General features: G+C 46.3%; 1 protein-coding gene across 8 annotated transcripts in view; it reads right to left on the reverse strand.

Moving 5' to 3' along the window:
* The window catches only part of BABAM2 (BRISC and BRCA1 A complex member 2), a 396,153-nt gene that overhangs the window by 37,358 nt on the left and 334,108 nt on the right, over positions 1-24,687 (reverse strand). The window contains exon 12 of one of the 8 annotated variants that reach the window (XM_029938036.1): positions 2,362-2,436. The exons of the other annotated variants lie outside the window; for them this stretch is intronic. Within the exon in view, the coding sequence (XP_029793896.1) occupies positions 2,384-2,436 (53 nt within the window). The 3' untranslated portion in view covers positions 2,362-2,383. Of the gene's footprint in view, positions 1-2,361; positions 2,437-24,687 lie in introns of those variants that run through there. 8 annotated transcript variants of the gene reach the window in all.

Consider the following 24,687-nt stretch of genomic DNA (forward strand, 5'->3'; position numbering starts at 1 on the left):
TGCACCCACCTTGTGACCATAAGGGGAAAGTCAGCCTGGCAACACTGAGCTGTTGAATTCATCAGCCCCGGAATGCCCAGCTCCGGATTCCTTGCTATGTGAGACAGTTACAAGTCCCAACTACTTAAACTTCTCTGAATCAGGTCTCCTCAGACTTGCACTCGAAGGCATCTAAAGAAATGTTAGTTCTTGCAGCTTCTGTTTAGGAAGGCAGGATGATTGAATAACCGAGCGTGGTTGAAAACATTCAAGGCATATAGATAGGAAAGTTTTAGCTGTCAGGAAAATTCAGTTATGTGGGACAGTTCAATCCTTGAAAATGCCAAACAAATGAGGGGTTAACCATAATCGCTTCTCTGGGAGTCACATCATCAGATATTTTCATCCTTATTCACCAGGCAGCCGTTACTTCATTTCTCCAAACCTTCCAAACGCTATGTTGCTGTGTTCTTGGGTTAGTGGGGGAGATACTCATGACTTGGCTTGTGGTAGTTACAGTCATGTTTCCATTTACAGTCCTCTGCAGCCTCTCCCGTTCCTAGAGGCCTTATTAGCAGAGAGTTTTAGCCCCCCATTGACTTGCTGTAAACTCCCCCTCCAACAATGACTCCATTTGAGGTCAACTCTTCCTAAAAGCAGTCTATTCACATTTCATTCCCAGGCTGCCCCCACAGTGAGCACACCAACCACCCAGGGAAGTCTGCCATTTATTAATTGACCACCCCTTACTTACACCATCTTACTAACTACACACTAAACCCTTGAGACACATGGATTCTAACCACTAGAAAGTGAAACACCACATATCCAAAGTACTTGCCTACGAGATATATAGAAGCAAAGTTTTCCAATTCAGAAGTATTCCCTGACTCAAGGCCTTAAAACTCGAATGGTGTTTCCTTTGACCATCCCTGCCTTACATTTAACTGACAGGTGAGACTAAATATTAACTAGATTTTGTTGAACTGCCTTCAAATTTCCATTTGTGAGATTTGATCAGGTAGACAGATTACTGTGGCATTTTAATATTGCCAAAATAAAGCCTGAAGATTCTTGAATTTTGCTGTGAATTCTAAACACCCTAATGTATTAGGGGATGGTGTGGTATGGTGGAAAAAAGCACAGCCTTTGGAGCACGATAAAAATGGGTTTCATTCCTAGCCCCACCATTCATCAGTGGTGAGGCTGTAGGCAAAACATTTTAGCTCTTTATATTCTGACGCTCTCATCTGCAAAATGGGGATAATTCTTAGCTCAGTACTGCTGACAGGACTGGACAAAAACAGAGCAGGTAATAAGTAAATATGAATTCCCTTCCCCTTCCTCCTTTCTTTGTTTTGTTTTCAATCTGGCTTTATACTCTGTCCCGTATACGTGAAATTTCTAACTGTAGCAGAAATGTTCACAGTGCGTAAGTTTTAACTACTTTGATGGAACTTTCTCAACTTCGTACATACCTTCACATCTCAGTATATGGCATACTGAAAATAGTTTAGCCTTTGCTTGATGACAGAAAACACATGAAAAAACCAGTACATATGAGGGTCTCCAGTGTTACGGAAGACTCCGCCTGCCCTTTCCCAATGCCTCCTGCATAAGGGCCACCCTCCTAAACCATCCGCTGGTTAGAGGCGATGTGCTCTTGGAGCGGCCCACTGAGGCCCCCAGGACTATTGGGCGAGGACACACCGTCCCCTGATGACAAACTGTCTCCACTGTCTCCTTTTTCCTCCTTTGCCTCTTCTCATCAAGGCCAACTCTTAAGGCCCTCTCTTTTTCTTCCCTCTTCTCTTTTTTCTACTTCATCCCACGTGTGTCAGCCTCTGAAAAATCGGGTCCAGCTGGCTGTCGGTCCTGAGACTAGAACGCGGGGCAGGGGCGGCACGAACGGGAGGTGCTGGGATGTGGAGCCCCAGGGCCCCTTCCTCCAGCACTGCTCAGGGAGCAACTCCTCCTCCTCCTCTGGTTCCTGTGTGTCTGTTTCCATCCAGGTTTACAGTGGTCCCAGATCGCTGGAGTTACAGGAAATCTGGTCTCCGCTTATATTCTATTCAGCATTTGCTCTTGAGGTACTTTACAGATACAAATGAGTCATTCCAACACCCAGTGAGACAGACACATAAAACTGTAAGAAGAACCTCAAGATGAAAGGGATGTCATAGCACTGGCCGGGGAAGAGCTGGGCTCTCTCACCTGCCCACACAGACGAGCCCGGACGGAGGAGAGCAGCCTTCTCCTCCCACGAGATCAGAGCTTCGGCACTGGAAGTAAGCGTCAGTGTCACTCTTCATGCCGATGCTGAGGATGGTAAGCATCAGCGTCACCACCGCATGAACAGTGTGCAGCTACATGAGCAGCTACCTCTCATTTTCGAAAATGCACCTTAAATGATTCTGATAGGTCTCCCCAGGAAGGAATCGCGCAGACTGTGAGCTCCTACGGGGGAGGGCCAGGGATTAGTTAGCTCAGCGTTCCTACTATTTGGAATAGTTCGTGACCCAGGAGAGACTCTTCATAGGTGCTTATTGAACTAAAGGAAAGGGGCATGTGAGGGAGCTGCAAAATAAAACCTCAAGGAGATCCTAGCTCATGTCCGTTAGATGGACGAAAATTTTAAAACCCAGCAATGCTCAAGTGTTGTCAAGGAGGGGGTATTCTCATTCACTGATGAGAATATAAATTTCTATAACCTCTTGTATAATAAAAGTGAGGATGTACATACCTCAAAACTCAGCAATTCTACTCCTAAAATACTATCACATGTGCGTAAGAAGGCACATAGGAGAACGTTTACTACAGCATTCTTTGTGATGACAAAAATTGGAAACATCTGAAGTGTCCACCAACATGAGATTAGATCAACACATTATTGTATGGAATACCCTACAGCATTTATATTCAATTCAGAAAAGCATTTCCTTGGGGCGCTTGGGTGACTTAAGCATCCGACTTTGGCTCAGGTCATGATCTCACAATTCTTAAGTTCGAGCCCCGTGTCCAGCCCTGTGCTGACAGCTTAGAGCCTGGAGCCTGCTTTGGATTCTGTGTCTCCCTCTGTCTTGGCCCTTTCCTGCTTGCGCTCTGTCTCTTTCTCTCTCTCAAAAATAAACATTAAAAAAAAAAAAAAAAAAAGCATTTCCTCAGGCCTGGCTCCTTGTTCAATCCCCCAACTAGCTCTTGCTTCTGTGACACCATCTAAATCCCACCATCTTGCAGGAAGCTCTGTCCCTTAGTGATTTCTCCATCCTCCATGGCCATATAATCCAGCTGTAGCTAGACTGCGAATAATTCAGTGTACTTGTTATTTCACATCCTCCACGTGTGTAACGCTGGGCTGGACACAATAGTTAGTTGATCTATAACCAGTGACTGGCATAGATCATAAAAGTGGGGAAATGTTGATTGCACTAGACGTATAAAAGAGGAAACATGTTTTTATGAGATGCAGAAAGAAATCAAGCAACAGAGAACACCAACAGTAGCATTTAATACTGCTTTAACTTCTTTTTCTTCATTTTTAAAAAATGTTTATTTGATTTTGAGAGAGAGAAAAGAGGGGAGGGGCGGGGGGGGGGAGAGCAGAGTATCTGAAGCAGGCTTTGCGTTGATAGCAGGGAGCCTGCTGTGGGGCTCAAACTCAAGAACGGTAACTGAGCCACCCAGGCGCCCCTGTTTTAACTTCTATCTTTAGAAGAACTTAGTCACAATAAATAAACTCCTGGCTTGGGAGGATTAAAAAAGAAACCTGACTAATGTAGGGAAGAATATGATGAAAAGAATCCTTAAATAAGTTAAAGTGTATTCAAATGCAAAGGTGCTGGCACTTAAAAACTAAGTGAAGTCTTTAAAGATGTTTTAATTTTAATTTTAAAGAACTTTAATTTTAAAATTAATTTTTAAAGAAATTTAAAAACTTTTTAATATTTATTTTGAGAGAGAGAGCAAGCGAGGGAGGGGCAGACACAGAGAGAGAGGGAGACACAGACTCCTGACTCGAGGCTTGAACTCCTAAACTGTGAGCATGACTGAGCCGAAGTTGGATGCTTAACTGACTGAGCCACCCAGGCGCCCCTGTAAGGTTTTTTTTTAACGTTTTTATTTTATTTTTGATACAGAGAGAGACAGAGCATGAGAGGGGGAGGTGCAGAGAGAGGAGATACAGAACAAGAAGCAGGCTCCAGGCTCTGAGCTGTCAGCACAGAGCCTGACGTGGGGCTCGAACCCACGAACGTGAGATCTGACCTGAGCCGAAGTCGGAGGCTTAACCGACTGAGCCACCCAGGCGCCCCCCCTGTAAGTTTTTTAATTTTAAAAACTCACAGACAATGTACCAAATGTAGATGATCAGAAGAAAAAAGATACATTTAAAATAGTTACAGTAGAGGGACTGACACTGGTCAGTTTAAATTCCAGTCTGGAAAAATCGGAATGTGACCACGCCACAGCAGAGGATACACAGTAGCCTTCTGGGAAAAGAGTCTCAAACTAATCTCATCTGATTTTATTATTATTTTAAGTTTATTTTGAGAGAGAGAAAGTGAGAGAGAATATGGGAGAGGGGCAGAGACACAGGGAGAATCCCAAGCAGGCAAGGCGCTGTGAGCATGGAGCCCAACCCAGGGCTCAAATCCATCAACCGTGAGATCGTGACCTGAACCAAAATCAAGCGTCAGATGCTCAACTCACTAAGCCACCCACGCGCCCCTAATCTCATTTTATTGAAGGATCTAGTTATGAGCTTTATACTCTAGAGAAAACAGCAACAAGTATCCAACGTGACCGGCATTTCTGGAGCATTTACTATGAGCCGGCTCTGGAGGCCACGGGGACCAAAGCTGAGTCCTCCTTTGACAGTGGCAGCATGCACTTGACTCGCACCGTTCCCAGGAAGGGAAACCGTGATGGGGGCTAGAGGAGAGGTAGTAACCACCATGGGGTATGTGGTGGAAAGAGACTCTCTATTCCAGAAGGCTTATTAGATGGGGAGGGCGTTGAAAGACAAGGGGGCTTCTGACAGGTGGGTGCAGCACAGGGATTCTGGCTGGGAGGGGGGAAGAGAGGGGATGCCGGGCAGAGGGAACATTATTGAGCAGTCAGAACAGAGAAGAGTGAGGGAGTGAGGGGTGGGCAGGGTAAAGGAAGACAGACCTGGAGGACAGCACGCTGATGCAGACGGGCTCTGGATCAAGATGGCAAACTGTGGAGAGTTGTGAACACAAAGCAAAGAAGCGTGGACACTTTTCCATGATCAGTGTTAGGCTTGAACACTCCTAGGGGAAATATCCCATACCACCCATTCCAATGGGTCACAAGTCTTCCTATGATTTAAATACCCCCAGCATAGGGGCGCCTGGGTGGCTTAGTCGGCTAGGCATCCAAGTTTGATCTCACTGTTCATGAGTTCAAGCCCCATGTCAAGTCCCATGCTGACAGCTTGGAGCCTGGAGCCTGCTTCAAATTCTGTCTCTCCCTTCTTTCTCTGCCCTCCCCTGCTTACACACTCTCTCTCTTTCTCAAAAATAAATATTTAAAAAATAATAAATACCCTCAGCATAGCATAAATCCTCGAGAATGGAAGGTATAATACACAAATCAATAATACATTTTATTTACTATTAGAAGAGAGTGGTCATGCACTCCTCAGTGTGGGGATTAATTCCTCTTTACAAAACCCCTCTTAAGGCTTACTTGTGCATCCCTTATAGTCATAGGAGGCTCTGAGGGAAAAGCCTGATGGTAACGGGCTGTTGGCCATTTATGCGATTCCTCCATTTTCTCTCAAACAACCCTGACTCCCTAAATGGACAATCCTTACAGCAGGGCCTGAGATTTGGGACTGGATTTAAGACTGAGATGGGAAGAGTTTAAGTCAGGTATCTGACAGTGCTTGGAAACCACGCCCCTCACAAGTGACTATGTCGCTTCCTCGTAAGACGGGGCAGGAGCTCAGGTCACCATGCCATTCTGCTTTACAGAAACCTCCGGTAGCCTGTTTTCATCTGCGTATTGCACTTTCCAAGCATTTTCCACTGCAGATTTATATTGTGCCAGGATGTTAACATTATAGGAAAATGTCTGACCCACTAGATTTGGTGGGTCATTTCCCCTGGAAATGTTCGAACGTAAGCCACTGCATTCTTTGGTTGCTTTAGGGTCAGTTCTGTCTGGTGAAATGAACAGGAAACAGCCTGTCTGGGTGAAGTTGAACATTCAGGCGAAGAAGGCACCTGTTCTGTATGTGGCGAACTAGGCTCCACTTAGTAGCTGCCCAATTTTGGCATATTAACTGGTCCCTCTGAGCCTCTGTCCTTACCCACCAAACAAGAAAAACTCTAACCTCTGGGTTGGAAATAAGGCATGCAATACAGTAGCTGGTACCTAGGAAGTGTGTGATAAACCAAAAAAAAAAAAAAAGGTTGGAGCCTAAAAGGAACCAAGAACAGGATGATACACTGGAAAGTATATGATCTTCGGAGTTTGACAGATCTGGGCTTGATTTCTACTTTTCCAGTTACCTCGTGGGTGACCTCAGGCAATTTACTGAACTCTCTGAGCCTAGGTTTCCTAATCTTTAAAATGGGATAATACCTACCTTGCAAGGCTTTTGAGTGGTTTACATGATATAATGAATATATACAGAATGCTTGCCACATAGAAGACATCCATAAATGAGACTTGTGATTACTCACATTTTCCTCAGAAGCAATTAAAAAAAAAAAAACAAAAACAAGCCTGCGTCTATATAATTTCTTTTTCCAACTGGACTTTCAGCTGAGAAAATACGACCCATAGATTAAAAGCAGCCAACTTCCTTGAGGTAAGCTTCCAATTTAGTTCTGCCCCTATTTCTATTTGAGGCAAACTTGGGAGTCCTTAGGAACTCTTCACTTTGAATGCTACAATCTCCTTCCTTCAAATAAAAAAAATCTGGAGACTCTGAGGTCAAATGGGGGTTTTGCAGCAAAAGCCGACCACGGAGCAGAGAACAGCTGAAGAGGGAGGAAGCCTGAGAAAACTTGGCCGGACGGTTTTCTTCTGTGCTTGGATATTGTGATACTCCTTATTCTCAGAGGTGCTTCCTGTAAGTTAAAGGCCTTTCTTTCTTTCTTTTTTTTTGCTAAGCTATTTATTCATGAGTGGTTTTGCTCTTTGGGGGAAAAAAAAGACCAGAAATATAATCAGTCTTCATAGTTTTAGAGATCACTATCTGGTCTGTGAATCTCCATGTTTCTGTTTGGTGGTTATCGTTTTGGGGCCCGCCTCTAGGTCCTTATTTCTTCTGTGAGAATCGGTGGGGGAGACAGGAGGGGGATGGAAATAAGTTCTTCCTTGATAGCAGCTCTCGTTAGGAATTTCATCTGAGAAGAAGGTATGAGTGCCGCCACCTAAAATGATGTTTTTAAGAGGTTACATTCTCCTATCTAATGGACTCAAAGAGAGTAACTGTGTGAACAGAGGTGATGATGTGGAGGAAAGACCTCACGTGAGCTGGTTGGCCTGTACATTCAAGTATAAGGAAATAAGATACTTTTCTTTAATGTTTATTTATTTTTGAGAGACACTGACAAAGCGTGAGAGGGGAGGGGCAGAGAGAGAGGGAGACACAGGATCTGAAGCAGGCTCCAGGCTCTGAGCTGTCAGCACAGAGCCCGATGTGGGGCTCGAACCCACAAACCGTGAGATCAGAACTTGAGCCGAAGTCAGATGCTCAACCAACTGAGCCACCCAGGATCCCCTGGAATAAGGTAATTTTCAAGCAAAGGTACTGGAGCAGTGTTACCTGAGAGAAGCATATTCACGCTCAAACTGAGGGTTTATTCTTGGAAGCTCCAGAACTTTCTTCATGACATCAGGGGCGGGAACGCCAGCCCCTACACTAACTGTCCAGTATCTGCTGTCTGCATTTCTTGGTTCCTGCCACCCCTACCTCCCAGCTCGTCTATTTGGTCGGTACATCTATATGCAACGGACTGTCTACGGGCAGTTAGGCTGATAGGGACTTGGGAACGAGCACGTGCCAGCTCACTGGAAGGGGTAAGAGGCCAGGCTCTTTGTGAGTAAAATACACAGACTTTGTGACCCTTCTTTAGCCAACTGCCTGCCTCTCGGCAACGTTTTGACAGGTGTGCACACAGGGCAGAGCTGAGCTGCAGAGAGGTAAGATATTTACTCTGAAATCTCCATGTCTTGTCAAATAGAGGACACACTCGTTAAACAACAGTACAGACAGGGGTCTTGGGAATCATCTCCGCAGGTGGTAAGCGAGCGGCTGGGGGTGCAGAGGGGTGAACTGCTGGGGCGGCCGCACTGAGGACGGACCCCACACCCAGCGAGCCACGCTGTACTGTGTGTGCCACTCACAGCCCGGGAGAAGCCGTGGGACACAGCCGTGGGACACAGGGGCTTTTACAGTAGGTCAGACTTGGGTTCTTCGTTATCCCAACTCAGAAAACTCTCTTGCTACAGACAACAGTTAGGTGTAGGCAGTTTTTTGCTTTTGTGGTGGTTTTCTGTTTTGTGTCACATTCTAGTAAATGTATATATTTAATTTTATTTTAATATTTATTATTGAGAGAGAGAGACAAAGCACAAGTGGGAGAGGGGCAGAGAGCTAGGGAGGCACAGAATCCGAAGCAGGCTCCCGGCTCTGAGCTGTCAGCACAGAGCCCGAGATGGTGCTTGAACCCACGAACGTGAGATCATGACCTCAGCCGAAGTGAGATGCTTAATCGACTGAGCCACCCGGGCACCCCTAAATCTATACATTTATGCTAAGAATGCTAAGAAACAGGAAGGAAATCAACACTGAATGCCCACAGTGTGCCAGGTACTTTGTGCCACAGGAGTCTCTTGTGCCCTTTGTCCCTAGGGAACAAGCCAGTCCCTGGGGCAAGCCCGAGAACTTTCTTGCAGTCATGAAGGTGGGCTGCTCCCAGCAGCCCATCTGGGTAAGGAGTCCGTGTCCCTTCCACTGCAAGGGCTACAAATTATATTTACGGCTTGTTTCTGACATTCTGGAAGGAGTTTCTCCTCAGGGGCATTTTGGCTCATCTGCCATCTCAGCCAGGGGCTGCCATGGGCAAGCAAGTTCTCTGGCCAGTGACCAAGAAAGTGGGCAAGAAAGGAAGAGAGACTGGCACACAGTCACTACAGACCTGGAGGAGGAAGAGGAGGAGTTTGTCTTTCAGACTTAGAAGTTTTGCTCAAGGGTACCTTGACCTCAGACTTTCACGGATCTTTATATTTGATGTTTCAATTTCCTTGTTTTCTTCCTTTTGACTGGGAAAGTATTTTATGTTCATATCTATGGGGTTTTAATGGCATTTGACATTGTTACTCATTTCTCTTCTGCTCCCACAGTTTCCATAACACTGTATTGATCTGCTACTTCCTTTCCTTTTAAAATGTTTACTGCCTTTTCTCTATTTCACAGCCCCTCATTCCCAAAGTTCAGTGGAGCGGCTTGTGAACCCTGAAGGCGTGGCCCTCAGTTTTCCTCCTTAAGAAAGTTCCAGGAAGTCTCCTCTATCCATATCCTCTGATGACTTCAAAATCTCCATAGCCTTTCCTGGCTGCTCACCTGCACTTCGGTCTGATGATTCCAGACGCCTGCTGAATGTCGTAACAGAAGTTTTATGGCTTAAATATGTTTTCACATAAACCGTCTCACATGTACCTTTCAAGCCGGGCAAATAACTCCACTTATAGGTCAGAACGTGGCCACGCAGAAACAGAAAGCTGTCAGGGAAGTTCAGAATTACAGTTATAGGACAGAGCTGGACCTCAAATTCAGGCCTTCAGATTTTGAACCCCAGTGGTCCTGATGCCATTAGGATGTTCCGCGATCCGCTGGGGAAGAATCATACCGCAAGCCCCTGCAAGCTCCCCATTCACTCACATCCAGGGTGGGTCTAACATTCGGCCAATAACCTGTCATCCGAGACTCTATTCTGTTCCATCAGCAGCAGCCTCGCTGCTGACAGCGTATCCCATAGAGGACTGTGCTATCAGCAGGGGCCTGCGGATGGCTGGGGGCCACGCCTACTCCCACCGTGGATAAACACAAGTGGGGACAGAGATATTAAAAAACAGCACCCTACTTTCCACAGCTGAATACACTTTGTATTAAGCCTCCCATGCCCACCATTTTGGGTCTGCTGCAAATACTAATCATTCACACCTGAAGTAATTCAATATGCTTTCTCTGCCTCCAGGAATTGCTTTTCTGCCCGCCCTACAGTGACGCCAGCTTAATTACCCTAATCCCAACCCTTGTTCTAGCCCATGGGGACTAACCAAGGTCTCCTGGATAAACACGGAATTTTTGAATGCTACTGGAGGCAGCTCAGATGAGGCCTAGCTAGCTTTTCCCGCTAAAGAAGGGGTGGTCCAGCCATCAGCCTCTGGTTAAAACACTGAGACTTGAACATGAAAGCTGAAGTCCATATACACAGCATTTAAGGACAGATGAAAAGAATCAGGTAGGAATGAAAAAGAGAGGGAAGTTCCACAGAGCTTTAAAGTAAAGTACCTCAAACCTGGACACGCCTCAGCAGAGCCCGACATGGGCTCAACGGTTAACCCCTTCTCATTTAGCCTGCCTGCTGCCCTGACAATAAAACAGCTATTTTTAGCTGCTCCCCTCTTATTCATGACCCCTGACCAATACTCTGTGTCATGGAAAACTCTGCTTCTAGAAGCCAAATGGTTCACTTGAGGCATATTATTAATTGGCTCCACGGAAAAACAGGTTTGATTCTTTAAATGTTCAACTTACTAAGTTATCACTCAACCAACCTTAGCTCATGGAAAACGATGATGGAAATCTGTGAAGGAGTGCGTGAGCAGGCGCCAACACAGCTTCGGAGGAGAGGTGTGGGAGTCCCAGGTCTACAGGAACGCTGTAGCAAGCGGTTGTCATGTCTCACGGTCGTGTGTGCACACACGCATGCGCGCACACACAGCCTGCGAAGTTTGCACCTTTGTGTATGTGTGGATTTGGTTTAAGCAGCAGACCTATTTAAGACTTGTACCAAAAGAGGAGAGAGGACTGCCTGTCTGAACCTCAGAGGCAGTGACCATGAGCATTTCTGACCCTCAGACTGGTCCTGGCCAGTGAGAGTTAGGCATCTTTTAGCATAGTGCTGCCTATGGTGTTTTCACGATTTAAGAAATCAGTTACAATTTGGTATGAGAATAGGACAAAATGCATTAGTATTAGTCAAATAAGGAAAGAATATGTGAGCTGAATATTATTTATCAAGCCTCTGAGGTGCCCTGACTAGCTCTTGTGCTAAGGGAAGGGGATTTTGAGATGAAGGAGAAATGCCCTCTGCCCTAAAAAGTGCATCACTGGGAAAGGTCAGCAAACCAAGTACTCATGACCCAGTGTGATAAGTCTGAAGGAGCAGGCTGCATTACATGGCCTGGGGCTCAGATGAAGAGACTCTAGACTGTCTGCTACTCAGGCTTTGTTTTCTTTTTGTCTCATAATGCACCACCTTTCTGTGGCAGATAATAAAAATAGATCTTGAGATTGGTGGCCTTGCTTTGCTGACATGCATCCCTGCTGAACTGTCCTGAGGTTTCTGGGGGACTAAACCTCAGGTCCAGGGACAATTCGATTTTGCCTTCCAAGCTGCCCGTTCACCTGGCTGTGGCAGAGAAAGCAAGATGCAAACCCCACAGTGGCTCCGAGGGGCCACTCGGGCAGGAGGATGAGTGACTCCAGCTCAGTGTGTTACTCTTATCTATATATTTTGCTCACGGGAGGCCGGACTCTATGGCCAAAAAATACTGTGGTTAAATAGGCTGTGCTGGTCACTGGGACCTGTGGGACCAGAGCAGGGTGACAGGCCACGGGGCCTAATCTGAGGAGTGGGTGTTTCTGCATCAGGGCTCAGGCTGAGGTAGGAAGGCTGTAGAGCATGCCTGTGCTTCCTAAGTTTGCTGAGGTGAATGACCCGTTTTGTTTTGTTTTCATTTCCAGTGTGTCACTGATAAAATAAAACTGAGCAACTGAAAAAACAATGATGTGTTGGGATGTCACAGCGATGTCAAGCTACTATACAAGTTTGTAAATGTTTCCTCTCAATTTCTCTGTGTCTCTTTACAGTCAGGTCAAAAGCAACAGCCCGCAGCCTACACTTTGAGGATCTGGAGCAGGTCTCGTGGTAAACTTTTGCTTGTGCTACCCACCCACTGGGCAATCTGGCCACCAGGCTAACCATGGCTCCCTGAGGGGCTGTCCCGAATGGTAATGAGCTGTCCACCACGCCATTCCATGGGGCTGGAGCTGGCCCTGTGCAGACCTCACATACCTCTTTTCTCCTCCCTAGCTGACCTGTCCCTTTCTGTGAGGCTCATCTTCTGTTAACAAAACACCTGTCCTCATGACTCTGCCGAATGCCCTCTGTCACCTCTTTGGACAGTCTGTACCACACCCTCTGCTTCTGCTCCAGGAGTCACCTTCTCACTTCCTCTCAGACTTCCTGCCACCTCCTATCTCAAGTGACACCTGGCTTTCTCTTGTGGCCACAGCCTGAGTAGAAGCCACTTGTTTTCCCGGACCTGCATACATACTCAAACCTCACCTCTGAGGAAAGCATCCCCATTCGAAGCTCCATGACCTCTGTGGATCTCCTTTGCTGTCACCCACTCAGTGTCCCGGTTACACACGAACGCTCTTGGAGAACATCTACTCCTGCTCCTAGACTCTCCGTGCTGATCTCCGGAACCCAGTGTAACCTCATCATGTACAGGGAGGGGCAAGCCGCCCGGCACCCACTGCCCCGGGGCCGCACCCTGCACCTTCTCATCATCTGTTCGTGCTCTAGTCACAAAATTATAACTTCTGAAACCCTTGTCTCGGACCCAATTTGAAAATTCATTGATTCAGAGACAGTTGTGTGATTAGATGCCAGGTACTGTCAGGCGCTAGCGATAAAGAGAGGAATGAAAGACCTCTTGGTTTGCCTTCGCGGGCTCTCACGGCGATGCGACAACTTCCGTCTCTTCAAAAACGCGAATCCCTCCCCTGACACCTCCACTCCGGGGACAAGCCTGCTTCCAGCTACTTAGAGACGATGGACACTCAGGGGTAAATATCTCCATTTCTGGCCCTTCCTCCCTTCCCACACCTCTTATTTGGCAATCTCTGTCTGCACCCTTCCCTCCCGTCTCAGAGGAGGCGAGTTCCTTCTTGCGCAAAGCTTATTCCTTGACTGTGTCCCACGCTCCATACTCTCTCTTCTCTCTAAATTTCAACCTCCTCCACTGGTTCCACCTCATTATGCTGAAGAATCCCTTATCCCACAAAACACCCCCTTGACCACCACCCCGGCCACCTACTTCCCATTTGCTCTTCTCTAGAGTTTTCCAAACCCTGTTAAGAGGACTGGCTCAACGTCTTCACTGCCGATGAATCCCCTAACCCACTGACTCCGGCTTCCGCCTCCACTACTGTGCGGATGCTTCCTTTACCACCTGAACACTGCACACCAGGGCACGAATTCCCAAAGCAAATGCTTCCCGTCCTTGGCTCACCTGCCGCCCTGCCTTCGCGAGGCCCCTCTCACCCCCTTCTCACTCTCCCTCCCTGCTGCTCGTTGGCCTCCACCGGTCCGCTCTCATTACAGACGTGGCCTGCAGCGGCCCACACGCCTGCTCCGCCCGGATGGCTCTTCTGAATTTCAGCCTCACATTCTGGGCTACTTATTGAGTATGTCCACCTGCTTATCCCATAAACACCTCAAACTCAACATACTCAAACTCACTGTCTTTTCCCTTATATTCGGGTCCTCTTCTTAAGTTTCTGTTCACCACTTAGCCTCAGCTAGCCTAGCCAGGAATTCCAATTCCTCCTCCCTCCCTCCCTAAATCTGCATGTTCACTGAGGCCTGCTGATTCCTCTGAAGTCATTCCAGGATCTGGCCTTCCTCTCCCTCCTGCCTCCCCGCTGCAGTACCTCACGGTCCCGTCTGGTTATCCCAAATGGTTTCGCCCTCCCCGGGCTTTCTCCCACTTGAATTCATCCTCCCCTCCGCCATCAGACCTGTAACATCACCGAGATGATGGCACATGTTTAATAGCCTTCCAAGGCTCTCCGACAGTGATAGGATGCGCTTTGAACTCGTCATACACAAAGCCCTTCTTTTTTTTTTTAAATTTTTTTTAATGTTTTTATTTATTTTTGAGACAGAGAGAGAGCATAAGCGGGGAGGAACAGAGAGAGAGGGAGACACAGAATCGGAAGCAGGCTCCAGGCTCTGAGCTGTCAGCACAGAGCCTGATGCGGGCCTCGAGCCCACGAACATGAGATCATGACTTGCGCTGAAGTTAGACGCTTAACCAACTGAGTCACCCAGGCGCCCCCACTAAGCCCTTCTTAACCAGGCACATTCTTTCCCACTTCATCTCCCACTACTCCCTTGACTCATGCACCCTACAAATGCGACTTTCTTATTATTCCCTGTCTTCTCCGTCTGGGATCTCTCTTCCTCATTTTCCCTGTGGCAAATTTCTACTAGCACTTACAGACCCAGCTCCAGAACATCTCTGTAAAACCCTTCGGAAGGGTATCCTACATCTGTCTGACACTGTTTCTGCACAGTCGTCATATTCACGTATGTGCATGCCTGCCTTTCTCTGACCTGACTGCAAACTCTTGAGTGCGCCTACCCGTTTATGTGACGATGAGGCCTAACACAGGAGTTGGCCCGTAGTAGATACTCAAACGTTTGCTGACTTGACTAGAGTGTACACAAGGCCATTCTCTTTGACAACAGAACAAACTTTTTAACCTCTGCATACTCTGACGTTCTCAGTAATCATGCCACATACACAGCAGGTGAGGAACGAAGACAGCTACAGAGGGAAAGGCCAGTTGACCCAAGGAGTTAAAAGTGATGGTTACTGAGCAGGCATGGGGCAGAGTACTTTTGCTTTTCATTATAGGTCTTTCTGGAGTATTTGCTTTTGTAAATGTGTTCATGTTTCTTTGATAAAAATAATATGACTCTTTGTTGGTTATGAGTAATCTATTGATATGTCTACAAGCCGCAAACTGTACTTGCTGTCTATTTGAAAGGACAGGTCATGGTCTGAGGGCTTAACTCCAATCGGGCTGCATAATCAGTGAGTGCCGGCAACTGGGGGTGTGCCTGGTGCGGGGGGTGCACCTGCAGGGGCGCCTGGCCAGCAAAGCCCTGCACCGAGAACAAGGCAGCCCTGTAGAGAGAACAAAGCATTTGCTTCAACACGTGTGTCTACATACAGAGATAACTTTTATCAATGTGTGTACACACATGCGTGTATGGTATTTAAAAAAAAAACCCTAAGAACATACTTCAAGAAAATGTGATTTTGTTTCTTCTAATCCCTGACGCAGGCACAGTGTGGATGGGAACAAGCCTGTGAAAGTTCTGCCAGTTAACAAAAACCAGATTTTTAATGTGGAATGCTAAAGATTTCTCTCTCTCTCACACACACACACACACACACACACACACACACACACACACACGGTTAAAGAAAGCGGGCTGGAATGCCAGACATGATAGTGCAGAAAGGGGGAGGCTGAGATTTCTACTGAGGACAGTCGTGAGCCAGAGTCAGGGACCCAAACATCTAGAAGGTGCACAGCAATGTACAGCAACAGACTGAATGGGCATATCAGCCGGCGGAGACCACAAACACCTTCTTTCAAAGGCCAGAGACGAAGAGACATCAGTCCTTGGTAAAAACATCTGATGGCTGTGTGGTACAAAGATGTGTTTTGCTCTGGTATGTGATTTCCTCAGTACTTAACTATAAAAGTGTATCAGAATTGAATTCTAGTGCTCTTTCTAAATGGGAGCTGAGTCACAGGTACCTCAATGCTGTGTCTGCAGTCTAACGTGGGTGACTCACATCTGTAAAATTCTGAGAGAAAGTACCAACCGACCCATTGCTGAGTCATCCTTTGCATGGATGCTGGGTTCATGAGCTCTGTAAACTATAATGAGCGATCTAGCCTTTTACCATCTCTTTATTCTTTTCCAAACAGTACAAATTACATCTCTAAAAATAACTTCATCTATGCAAGTGAGTCACTTCGACCTGACAAGCTTCCACAAGTTACCCAGCTAAATTGTAATATTTACTTGTGAAGGGACACATCTTACTGTCATATTAGCCCCATTTTCTGTCTTTCTTTCTTTCTTTCCTTTTTTTCAAGATCAAAATTTGGTAGACTTAGGGAAGGAAGGAGGGTTTCATCAAATGTTTTAAAGAAAATATGGTTTGCTCTTAACCTTTCACATGGGCAGGGGTTTGAGGTGGAGGTGGGAGGGGGAAGGAATTCTTTCGAAGCCATGTCTAACAGCTTATAAAAACAAAAGCTTTAATATTTCAAGTTAAAGATTAATCAGACTCTGCACTCTTCTCTCTAGTGAGGGGCGCTTGTTGACTGTTGAGAGAGAAGTATCCGTGATCTTATTTACCTTAAAATCCTGAACTGCGAATTTATGACTTTCCTGACAAAAGAACTGGCCATGCTAATAAATGCATATGGATTCAACATTAATTTTGACCGTCGCAGCAGCTCATCTCCCTCCCCACGCCCTGGCTTCGGCCTCCATCCACCTGCTGGGTGGCGGTCCCACCCTCAGGCCTGCCTGCTGGCCTTGGGCTCGCTGTTCTCCCCAGCCCCACCCCAGGCCTGTCCCAGTTTGGCACCGCGTGCAATGACTTCAACCAGAGGCAGGAGCCGGCCACCTGCGTGCAGCTCACGCCTTCATAAAGTAGGCAGCAATACTGAAATGTCAAAGTGCTGTTTACCTACACGCCGGCTGAAGCCAGAGAAGACTGGAAGGGATTCTCATCAGTATTGGGCAGCAATGGAATTACTGAAACCTCTAGGCCTAGAAAGTTCTCAGAGGTATTTCAGCTTCTCCTGTAAGAAATCAGAGACCATGTGGCCTCAGTCCCATGGTTCCATAAATAACAGCTCCCAGGGAACGGAGGTGCTTTAGAAGAGAAAGATGAAATCGCTGGTCCGTTTGAAAATTCCCCAGGAAATGGCCGGCTAAGCCCACTGCCCGGCCCCGACCAGGGCAGAGGCTGAGTCACCTAAATTCCTCCCGACTGCAGTTCAGGGGGCCAGCCGGAGTGACCCTGACCCCGCTCTTCCTCCCGGGGAGCAGTCAGCCCTGCAGAGGGCCTACAGCGGCTTGTCTGGCCTGGTTACTTTTGCCAGGTCTTCACTAAGTCGGCCTCGGTCCCGGCCTGGCTGAGACGTGACCACGACCAGCAGGAGCTCTCCTTCAGCTCCACAGCACCTGCGGGCTCTGCCACGCCCTGGCTCCCCTCTAGGACATGGTGTCCTGTCGTCTTCCTCTCACTCCACGAAACTGACGTTACCTAACCTCTCTCTCTTCTCTCATGTGAGATGGTGTGAGTAACCACTGTCTTCCAGGGTAGTGATGATGAAAAGTAACCCTGGAAGTGAAAGTGTCTCACAGGCTACAAGTGCGCTCTGACTTCCAGGTCCCCACCCGCCTCTGCCCCCTCAGCCCCAACACATGGCTGCTGAGCTCTACCACGTGCCTGATACCATGAGGGGCGCTGGGCACAATGACATCACAACGTAAAACATCACTTAGATGCAGTGTTGGAACTTGGCAAGCAAACTATCTAGAATAATCAAGCAAATACACGTGACAATTAAAGAATCACCCCAGAAAATATATGTTAAAGTTTCAGAATTATATTATTTGGATCCAAGATGGGGGTGATCAGTGTCGAGAGAAAACCAGGGACAGTTTTTAAGAAATGGTGCAAGATGGGGCACCTGGGTGACTCAGTCAGTTGAGTGTCCGACTCTTGATTTTGGCGCAGGTCATGATCTCACAGTGTGTGAGCTCGAGCCCTACATCGGGCTCTGTGCTGACAGCATGGAGCCTGCTTGGGATTCTGTTTTCCTCTCTCTCTGCCCCTTCCCTGCTTCCTATTTCTCTCTCAAAATAAACAAGCATAAAATTAGAAAAATATTTAAAAAAGAAAAGAAATGGTTTAAGAAAGACATGGAAGTCAAGGAGAGACCACAAAAAGGGACAACAAAGAGGCCAAGGCTGCGGGGAGAGAAAGTCTGATGGACAAGGGGAGCCTTTCTACTGGAGACACTAACAGGTGCATCTGAGCAGAGAAGAAACAAAATGGAATCCGTACTTCAAGAGGATAACTCGGCGGCAGGGTGCCGGGGCGAGAGACAGACCAGCCAGCCACCGAAACAGTCCCGGCGTGACGTGGGTGGGTATACAATCCAGGGTGGGGCATGCGAGTGGCAAACACAGGGATAAACAACACCTTACATTTTTACAGCAATGACGGTTTCTAACTTGCTTCCGTGTGACTTAACCCTCACAAAATCCCTGTGACGTGCGGGACAAGCACCCATTTCACAGAGGCGGAACAGTCTGAGGGCCAGTATGTGGTGAGTGTGGAAACCCAAGCCAGGTTTTCTGGCTGTGACGTGGGTTCCTTCCACTATCTGTGCGGCTGTGAAACAAGACTAGCAGTGCCTCAGACCTTCCAAGGAAGCTGTTTTTCAAATATAACAGTTCAGGGGCATCAGGGGGACTCAGTCGGTTAAGTGTCCAACTCTTGATTCCGGCTCAGGTCATGATCTCAGGGTATGTGGGATTGAGCCTGGGGTTGGGCTCTATGCTGATAGCAAGGTACCTGCTTGGGATTTTCCCTCTCTCTCTCTCTCTCTCTCTCTCTGCCCCTTTCCCACTCTCTCTCTCTCTCTCTCAAAATAAATAAATCATCAAATCATCAACAACAACAAAATACACAATTCCAACTGAATAACGGAGAGAGGGCTGGGAGAGAAGAAAGGCAGGGAGGTATGGAGGCGGTAGACCTTTTCAAGGTTCTGGTGGGGGGGATGGATGTAGGGTCAGGGCTAGAACCACACACTACACTGTGCTGCATTACATGGGGCCCAAGTGGACAAAGTGAGTAAAAAAGGAGAAATCACACACCATTCATGGTTTGGAGCCTCAGTTCACAGAGTCTGATTCTGCCACTGAAAGCTGGGTGAAGCAGATTTTCAACCCAGGGAATCTGGTAAAAACTGTCTCCTGAACTGGGGTGTTGTATCAGCTATCTTTTATCTTGACCAGCCAGAGAGTAAAAGAAGGCTTGCAGCATTCCAGAAGACCGTGCAAGACCGTGCTGAGAACAGCCGCCGTGAAGATGACTTCCTGTGCTGGCGGCCATTGCTCTCCCCGCTCAGAATGGGCATGTGTGCTGCGGGCCTTCCTGGTCTCCCGCCTCCGAAGCTCTCATTACTCCACGGGCTGCCTCGGCCAGGCGAGTCCCGCTTCATGCATCTCTGTGAAGACTTCTCCAAGCTTGCTCAGAACCTTCTTCAGTGTTCCATAGAGCCTGGCAGTCTCTAGCCCACTGTGGGCTTTCTTAGTCTCACAGACTTCAGTTCAGTGCTAGGCAGCGAGCAACTTGACGGCAGGCACCATGAAGTGCCATTTTGGACTCCCAAGTCTGAGAGGCTCAGTACCTATTTGTTTACTCTTTGTGGTGGCCACTGAATCCGAACCAAACTGAATAAACCTCTGTCCAAGTCTCAGCTTTTTATAACACCCCTAACCGTCCTCTGGACTCAAAGTAAACTTCTATCAAGCCACACTTTCACTTGACTGTTCTGACTTACACTGAGGCCGGAATCCTTGAGTTGAGCCCAGATGGCTCTCCCTGATCTCTGAGCCTTTGGCTAAGCAATGGGCTGCCTCTTTATTATGTGGGGTTCACCTTCTATTCCACTCTCCTCCCCAACGCTACAAGTTTAAAAAAATTTTTGGCTTAACGGCCATTTTCCTAGGAGATATCCACATAATGAAGCCAACCTGGCACAATTCTAGACCAAAGCAAAAAATTTGGTATTTCATGGAGCTTGTACAATTTGATCAGGGACAAATGTCTGATTTCTATTAACCTTTTTGACTGACAGCTCTGAGCACAGTTTGGTCATAGACCTCCATCACTGCTTTTGTGAATGCTAAACCGGACTATTAGAAAGAAGCTATTGGTCTCCCGTGTATCACACTACACCCTTCCTTCAAAGTAGAATCTCCAAACCTCTACATGTTTTCCCAAAAGAATTCTCCCAGTTCTGACTTTTCTTCCCCTCTTAAAGTATATTTGAATCTACAGTTTCTGCACTCTCTCTGCACACATGCCTACTGGAAGTTAATGTCCTTAACACTAGGAATCACCTCTAACATCTACCATGTTCCTAGAACAAGATGAGCGATCATCTAAAATTATTAAATGTTACTGATTAACATAAATGTCATAAGCTATGGGTAATTACCAAGCCTGAGCACTCATTTGTGAAACTTGAAAACCCATTTTAAACTTGCCATTTTCCAAGTGACAAGCAGAGTCTTCCAGTAATACATTTTTTAGCTAACCTACGTGGCTGGCTGTTTTCCTTTTAACCAATGGCCCCAGAAAGGAGAGATTTGGGGTGACACATGCTTTTTGTATTTATCTAAAATCCTTTTCAGTATCATAGGGTTGCTTCAGTTTCAATATGTTAATGGAACTCTTGCTGTAAAGGGCATGGACATTTACCACACCACCCAAAGTGATCTAGAAATTCAATGCAATGCCTATCAAAATCCCAATGGCATTCTTTACAGAAATTTTAAAAATATTTTTGAAAATTTTTAATGTTTACAGTTTTAAGAGAGAGAAAGACAGAGAGCAAGTAGGGGAGCAGCAGAGAGAGAGGGAGATATAGAATCGGAAGCAGGTTCCAGGTTCTGAGCTGCCAGCACAGAGCCCAATATGGGACTCCAACTCACAGACTGTGAGATTATGATCTGAGCTCAAGTCGGCCACTTAACCAACTGAGCCACCCAGGCACCCCTCTATACAGAAATCTTTTTAAATTCTAAAATTTATATGCAACTCCCAATGACCCTGAAGTCAAAGCAATCTTGAGCCATAAGAACAAAGCTAGAGGCATCATTATGGCCTGATTTCAAAATATATAATAAAGTTATAGAAATCAAAACAGTATGGTACTGACATAAAAACCGACACATGGACCAACAGAATAGAACAGAGAGCCCAGAAATAAATCCACCCACTTACAGTCAACTGATCCTTGACAAGGTTACCAACAACATACAATGGGGAAAGGCCAGTCTCTTTTATAAATGCTGCTGGGAAAACTGGACATCCACATGCAGAAGAATGAAATTGGACCTTTACTGAATCATACACAAAAATCAACTTAAAGTGGATTAAAGACCTGAATGTATGACCAGAACAATGTAAAACTGCTACAAGAAAACATAAGGAAAAATCTTCTTGACACTGGTCTGGGCAATGATACTGTTAGATATGACACAAAAAGCACATGTAACTAAAGAAAAAACAGGGACACCTGGGTGGCTCAGTCAGTTAAGCGTCCGGCTTTGGCTCAGGTCATGATCTCACAGTTCGTGGGTTCAAGCCCTGCGTCAGGCTGTGTGCTGACAGCTCAGAGCCTAGAGCCTGCTTCGGGTTCTGTGTCTCCTTCTCTTTCTGACCCTCCCCTACTCGCACTGTCTCTCTCTGTTGTTCAAAAATAAATACAAAAACATTAAAAAAAAGATTTTAAAGAAAAAACAGACAAGTGGGACCTTATCAGACTAAAAAATTAAAAACAGAACCATAGGATCCAGCAATCCCACTTCTGCGAATATATGCAAAGGAAATGAAAGCAGCACCTTGAAGAGTTGTCTGTACCCCTGTGTTCACTGTAGCATTATTCACAATGGCCAAGACAGAGAGACCATCTAAATATCTGTCAATAGGTGAATGGATCGAGAAAATTTAGTATATATATATATACATATATATATATATGTATGAATATTATTCAGCCTTCAAAAAGAAGGAAATCCTGCCACTTATGACAAAACAAATAAGTCCAGAAGACACTAGGCTACCTGAAATAAGCCAGATACAGAAAGATAAATACTGCATGATCTTACTTATATGAAGAATCTAAAATAGGCAAGCTCATAGAGGCAAGAAGTAGAATGGCCGATGCCAGGGACTGGGGTGGTGGGGGTAGGAGATGGGGAGATGCTGGTCAAAGAGCCCAAAGCGTCAGTTATGTGAGATAAAGAAGTTCTGGAGATCTAATGTACAGCATAGTGATTACAGTTAACAAAAGTATATACTCAAAACCTGCTAAGAAGGTCCATCTTGTGTTATCTCACACACACACACACACACACACACACACACACACACACAAATAAAAAAGTGGTAACTGTGAGGTGACGCATATGTGATTAATTAGCTAGCCTGTGATTTCGCAGTGCGTATGTATATCTAAACATCAAGTTGTATTCTTTAAATATAGCTGATCCCTGAACAACATGGATTTGAACTGTGTGAATTCACTTATATGCAGATTTTTTCAATAAATACAGTACAGTATTGCAAAGGTACTTTCTCTTCCTTATGATTTTCTTAGTAACATTTTCTTTTTCTAGCTTAATTTATTGTAAAAACACAGTGTATAATACCTAAAACATACTAAATATGGTAATTGACTATTTATATTATGGTAAGGCTTCTGGCTACCAGCAGGTTATTCATCATTAAGTTCTGGAGGAGTCAAAAGTTCTACATGGATTTTTGACCACACGGTGGTCAGCACCACTGACCCCACGTTGCTCAAGGGTCAAATGTATATGCAACTTTAAATATTCTATTATAGCTCAACCAAGCTGGAAGAAGGTCAGGACATTTAAGAGGCTTGTTTCCTTCACAAGTATATTGACAGGCTGATCTCTCAAAACTTCTTTCTTTGAAAAAGAACACCAGAGGGGCACCGGGGTGGCTTAGCTGGTTAAGTGTCCAACTTCGGCTCAGGTCATGATCTCATGGTTCATGAGTTTGAGCCCTGTGTCAGGCTTTGTGCTGACAGCCCGGAGTCTGGAGCCTGTTTTAGATTCTGTGTCTCCCTCTCTCTCTGTCCCTTCCCCAGTCATGCTCGGTCTCTCCCTCAAAAATAAACAAACTTTGAAAAAAAAGAAAGAAAACCGGGAACCATCTCAAGTCACATCCCTGCATTTGGAAGGAGGGCTATCCCTGCGGGGCCCATGTCACGAGAGGAGGAGGTCATGCCCGGGCACTGCCTGGGTGGGTGAGACCCTGAAAGAACAATCTCCCCGATGCAGCAGGAAGTGGCCCTGGCGGCAGGTGGTGGTTCTGGTCCAGCCTGAGGCCCAACCAAATCGAGCACACACAACCACCTTGCATTTACAAAATGTTAGATGATGGGTGGTGGGTGAAGACTCTAAGCCCCTGAGTCTGGGTTCTTCTGAATTCTATATGTGTGAAGCAGCCTCCTTTCATCTCAAATACCATCAGACAAGTCAAGCACCCCACTGCGATCTGGTGTAGATGGCCATCTTTTTAACTGGAAAAGGCAAATAAGATGCTCTCCATCCTTGTTTGCACCTGAGGCTCTTGGACATAACACGTCTATGTCGAGTCTGTGTTCCTGCACTCCCTGCACAATGGACTCCCGAACCCCAGGGAAACAGGGCAACATCACATCACTGTAAGGATCAAGGGGGCGCTTGGGTGGCTCAGTGTGGGAAGCGTGAGTGAGCTCGTGGTTTCAGCTCAGATCAGGATCTCACAGTCTGTGAGCTCAAACCTTGTGTAGGGCTCAGGGCTGAACGGGCTGAACCTGCTTGGGATTCTCTTTCCCGCCCTTTCTCTGCCCCTTCCCCGTGCTCGCTCTCTCTCTCAGTCTCAAAATAAATAAACTTTAAAAATATGTTTTGAAACAAATCAAGAAAAAACTAGCATTCTATCACTGTGAAAAATAAAGCAAGGCAGGCAGAGCAGAGAGGGTTCAGAGTCAGAACATTTGGGACTCGTTTAAATAATTCTGCATTTATCACCTGTGAGATCTCAGCAGGTTACTAAACCTCTCTGCCCTCTCCCTTCCCGTTTGTAGAATGGCAATCATGATCTGTATCTGGCAGGACTGTAAGGATTACATGAGATAATACACATAAACCATCTAGCGCTGTGATTATCTCACAGTGAGTGCTCCAGAAATGACAATGACTAGTGTGATTTGAACTGAGGGTCCAGACACTTTCTCTTCCATAGAAACAGCAGAAGGTATCAACAGATTGAAGGAATAATGATGCCATCTGGGGGAACAGTGGGTTGACTCTTTGTCCAGGAGTAGGAGACAAGGTGGGATCTGGGGTAGGTACAATCAAATACACGACCAAGAGCAGCAGTGGCCCAAACCCCTCCACAGCACCAAGGCCACAACAGGCGCCAGACGCAACCTCTTAGAGCGCTTGTTCCTCGATCTGGCCCTTCTCAGAGACAACTTTAATTTCTGGAACAGTAAGATATATTGATGGTTTTCTCGTTTTAAGTTCCATCAAGGAGGGGCCATATCTTATTCATGTCTCTGATACAGTGGATGGCCCAAGACAAGGGTTCAATAGTTTTTGATTGAATTAAAATCGTGGGTTGAACCCTGTTTTCCGGGGACAGAGTAATGGGAAACAGCACATTTACTAAATATAAAGCCAAGGCAATATTCCTTCCAGCAGTCTGTAATATGTTGTTAGCCTAGTACTG

Source organism: Suricata suricatta, chromosome 4, assembly GCF_006229205.1.
Source record: "Suricata suricatta isolate VVHF042 chromosome 4, meerkat_22Aug2017_6uvM2_HiC, whole genome shotgun sequence".
NCBI lineage: Eukaryota > Metazoa > Chordata > Mammalia > Carnivora > Herpestidae > Suricata > Suricata suricatta.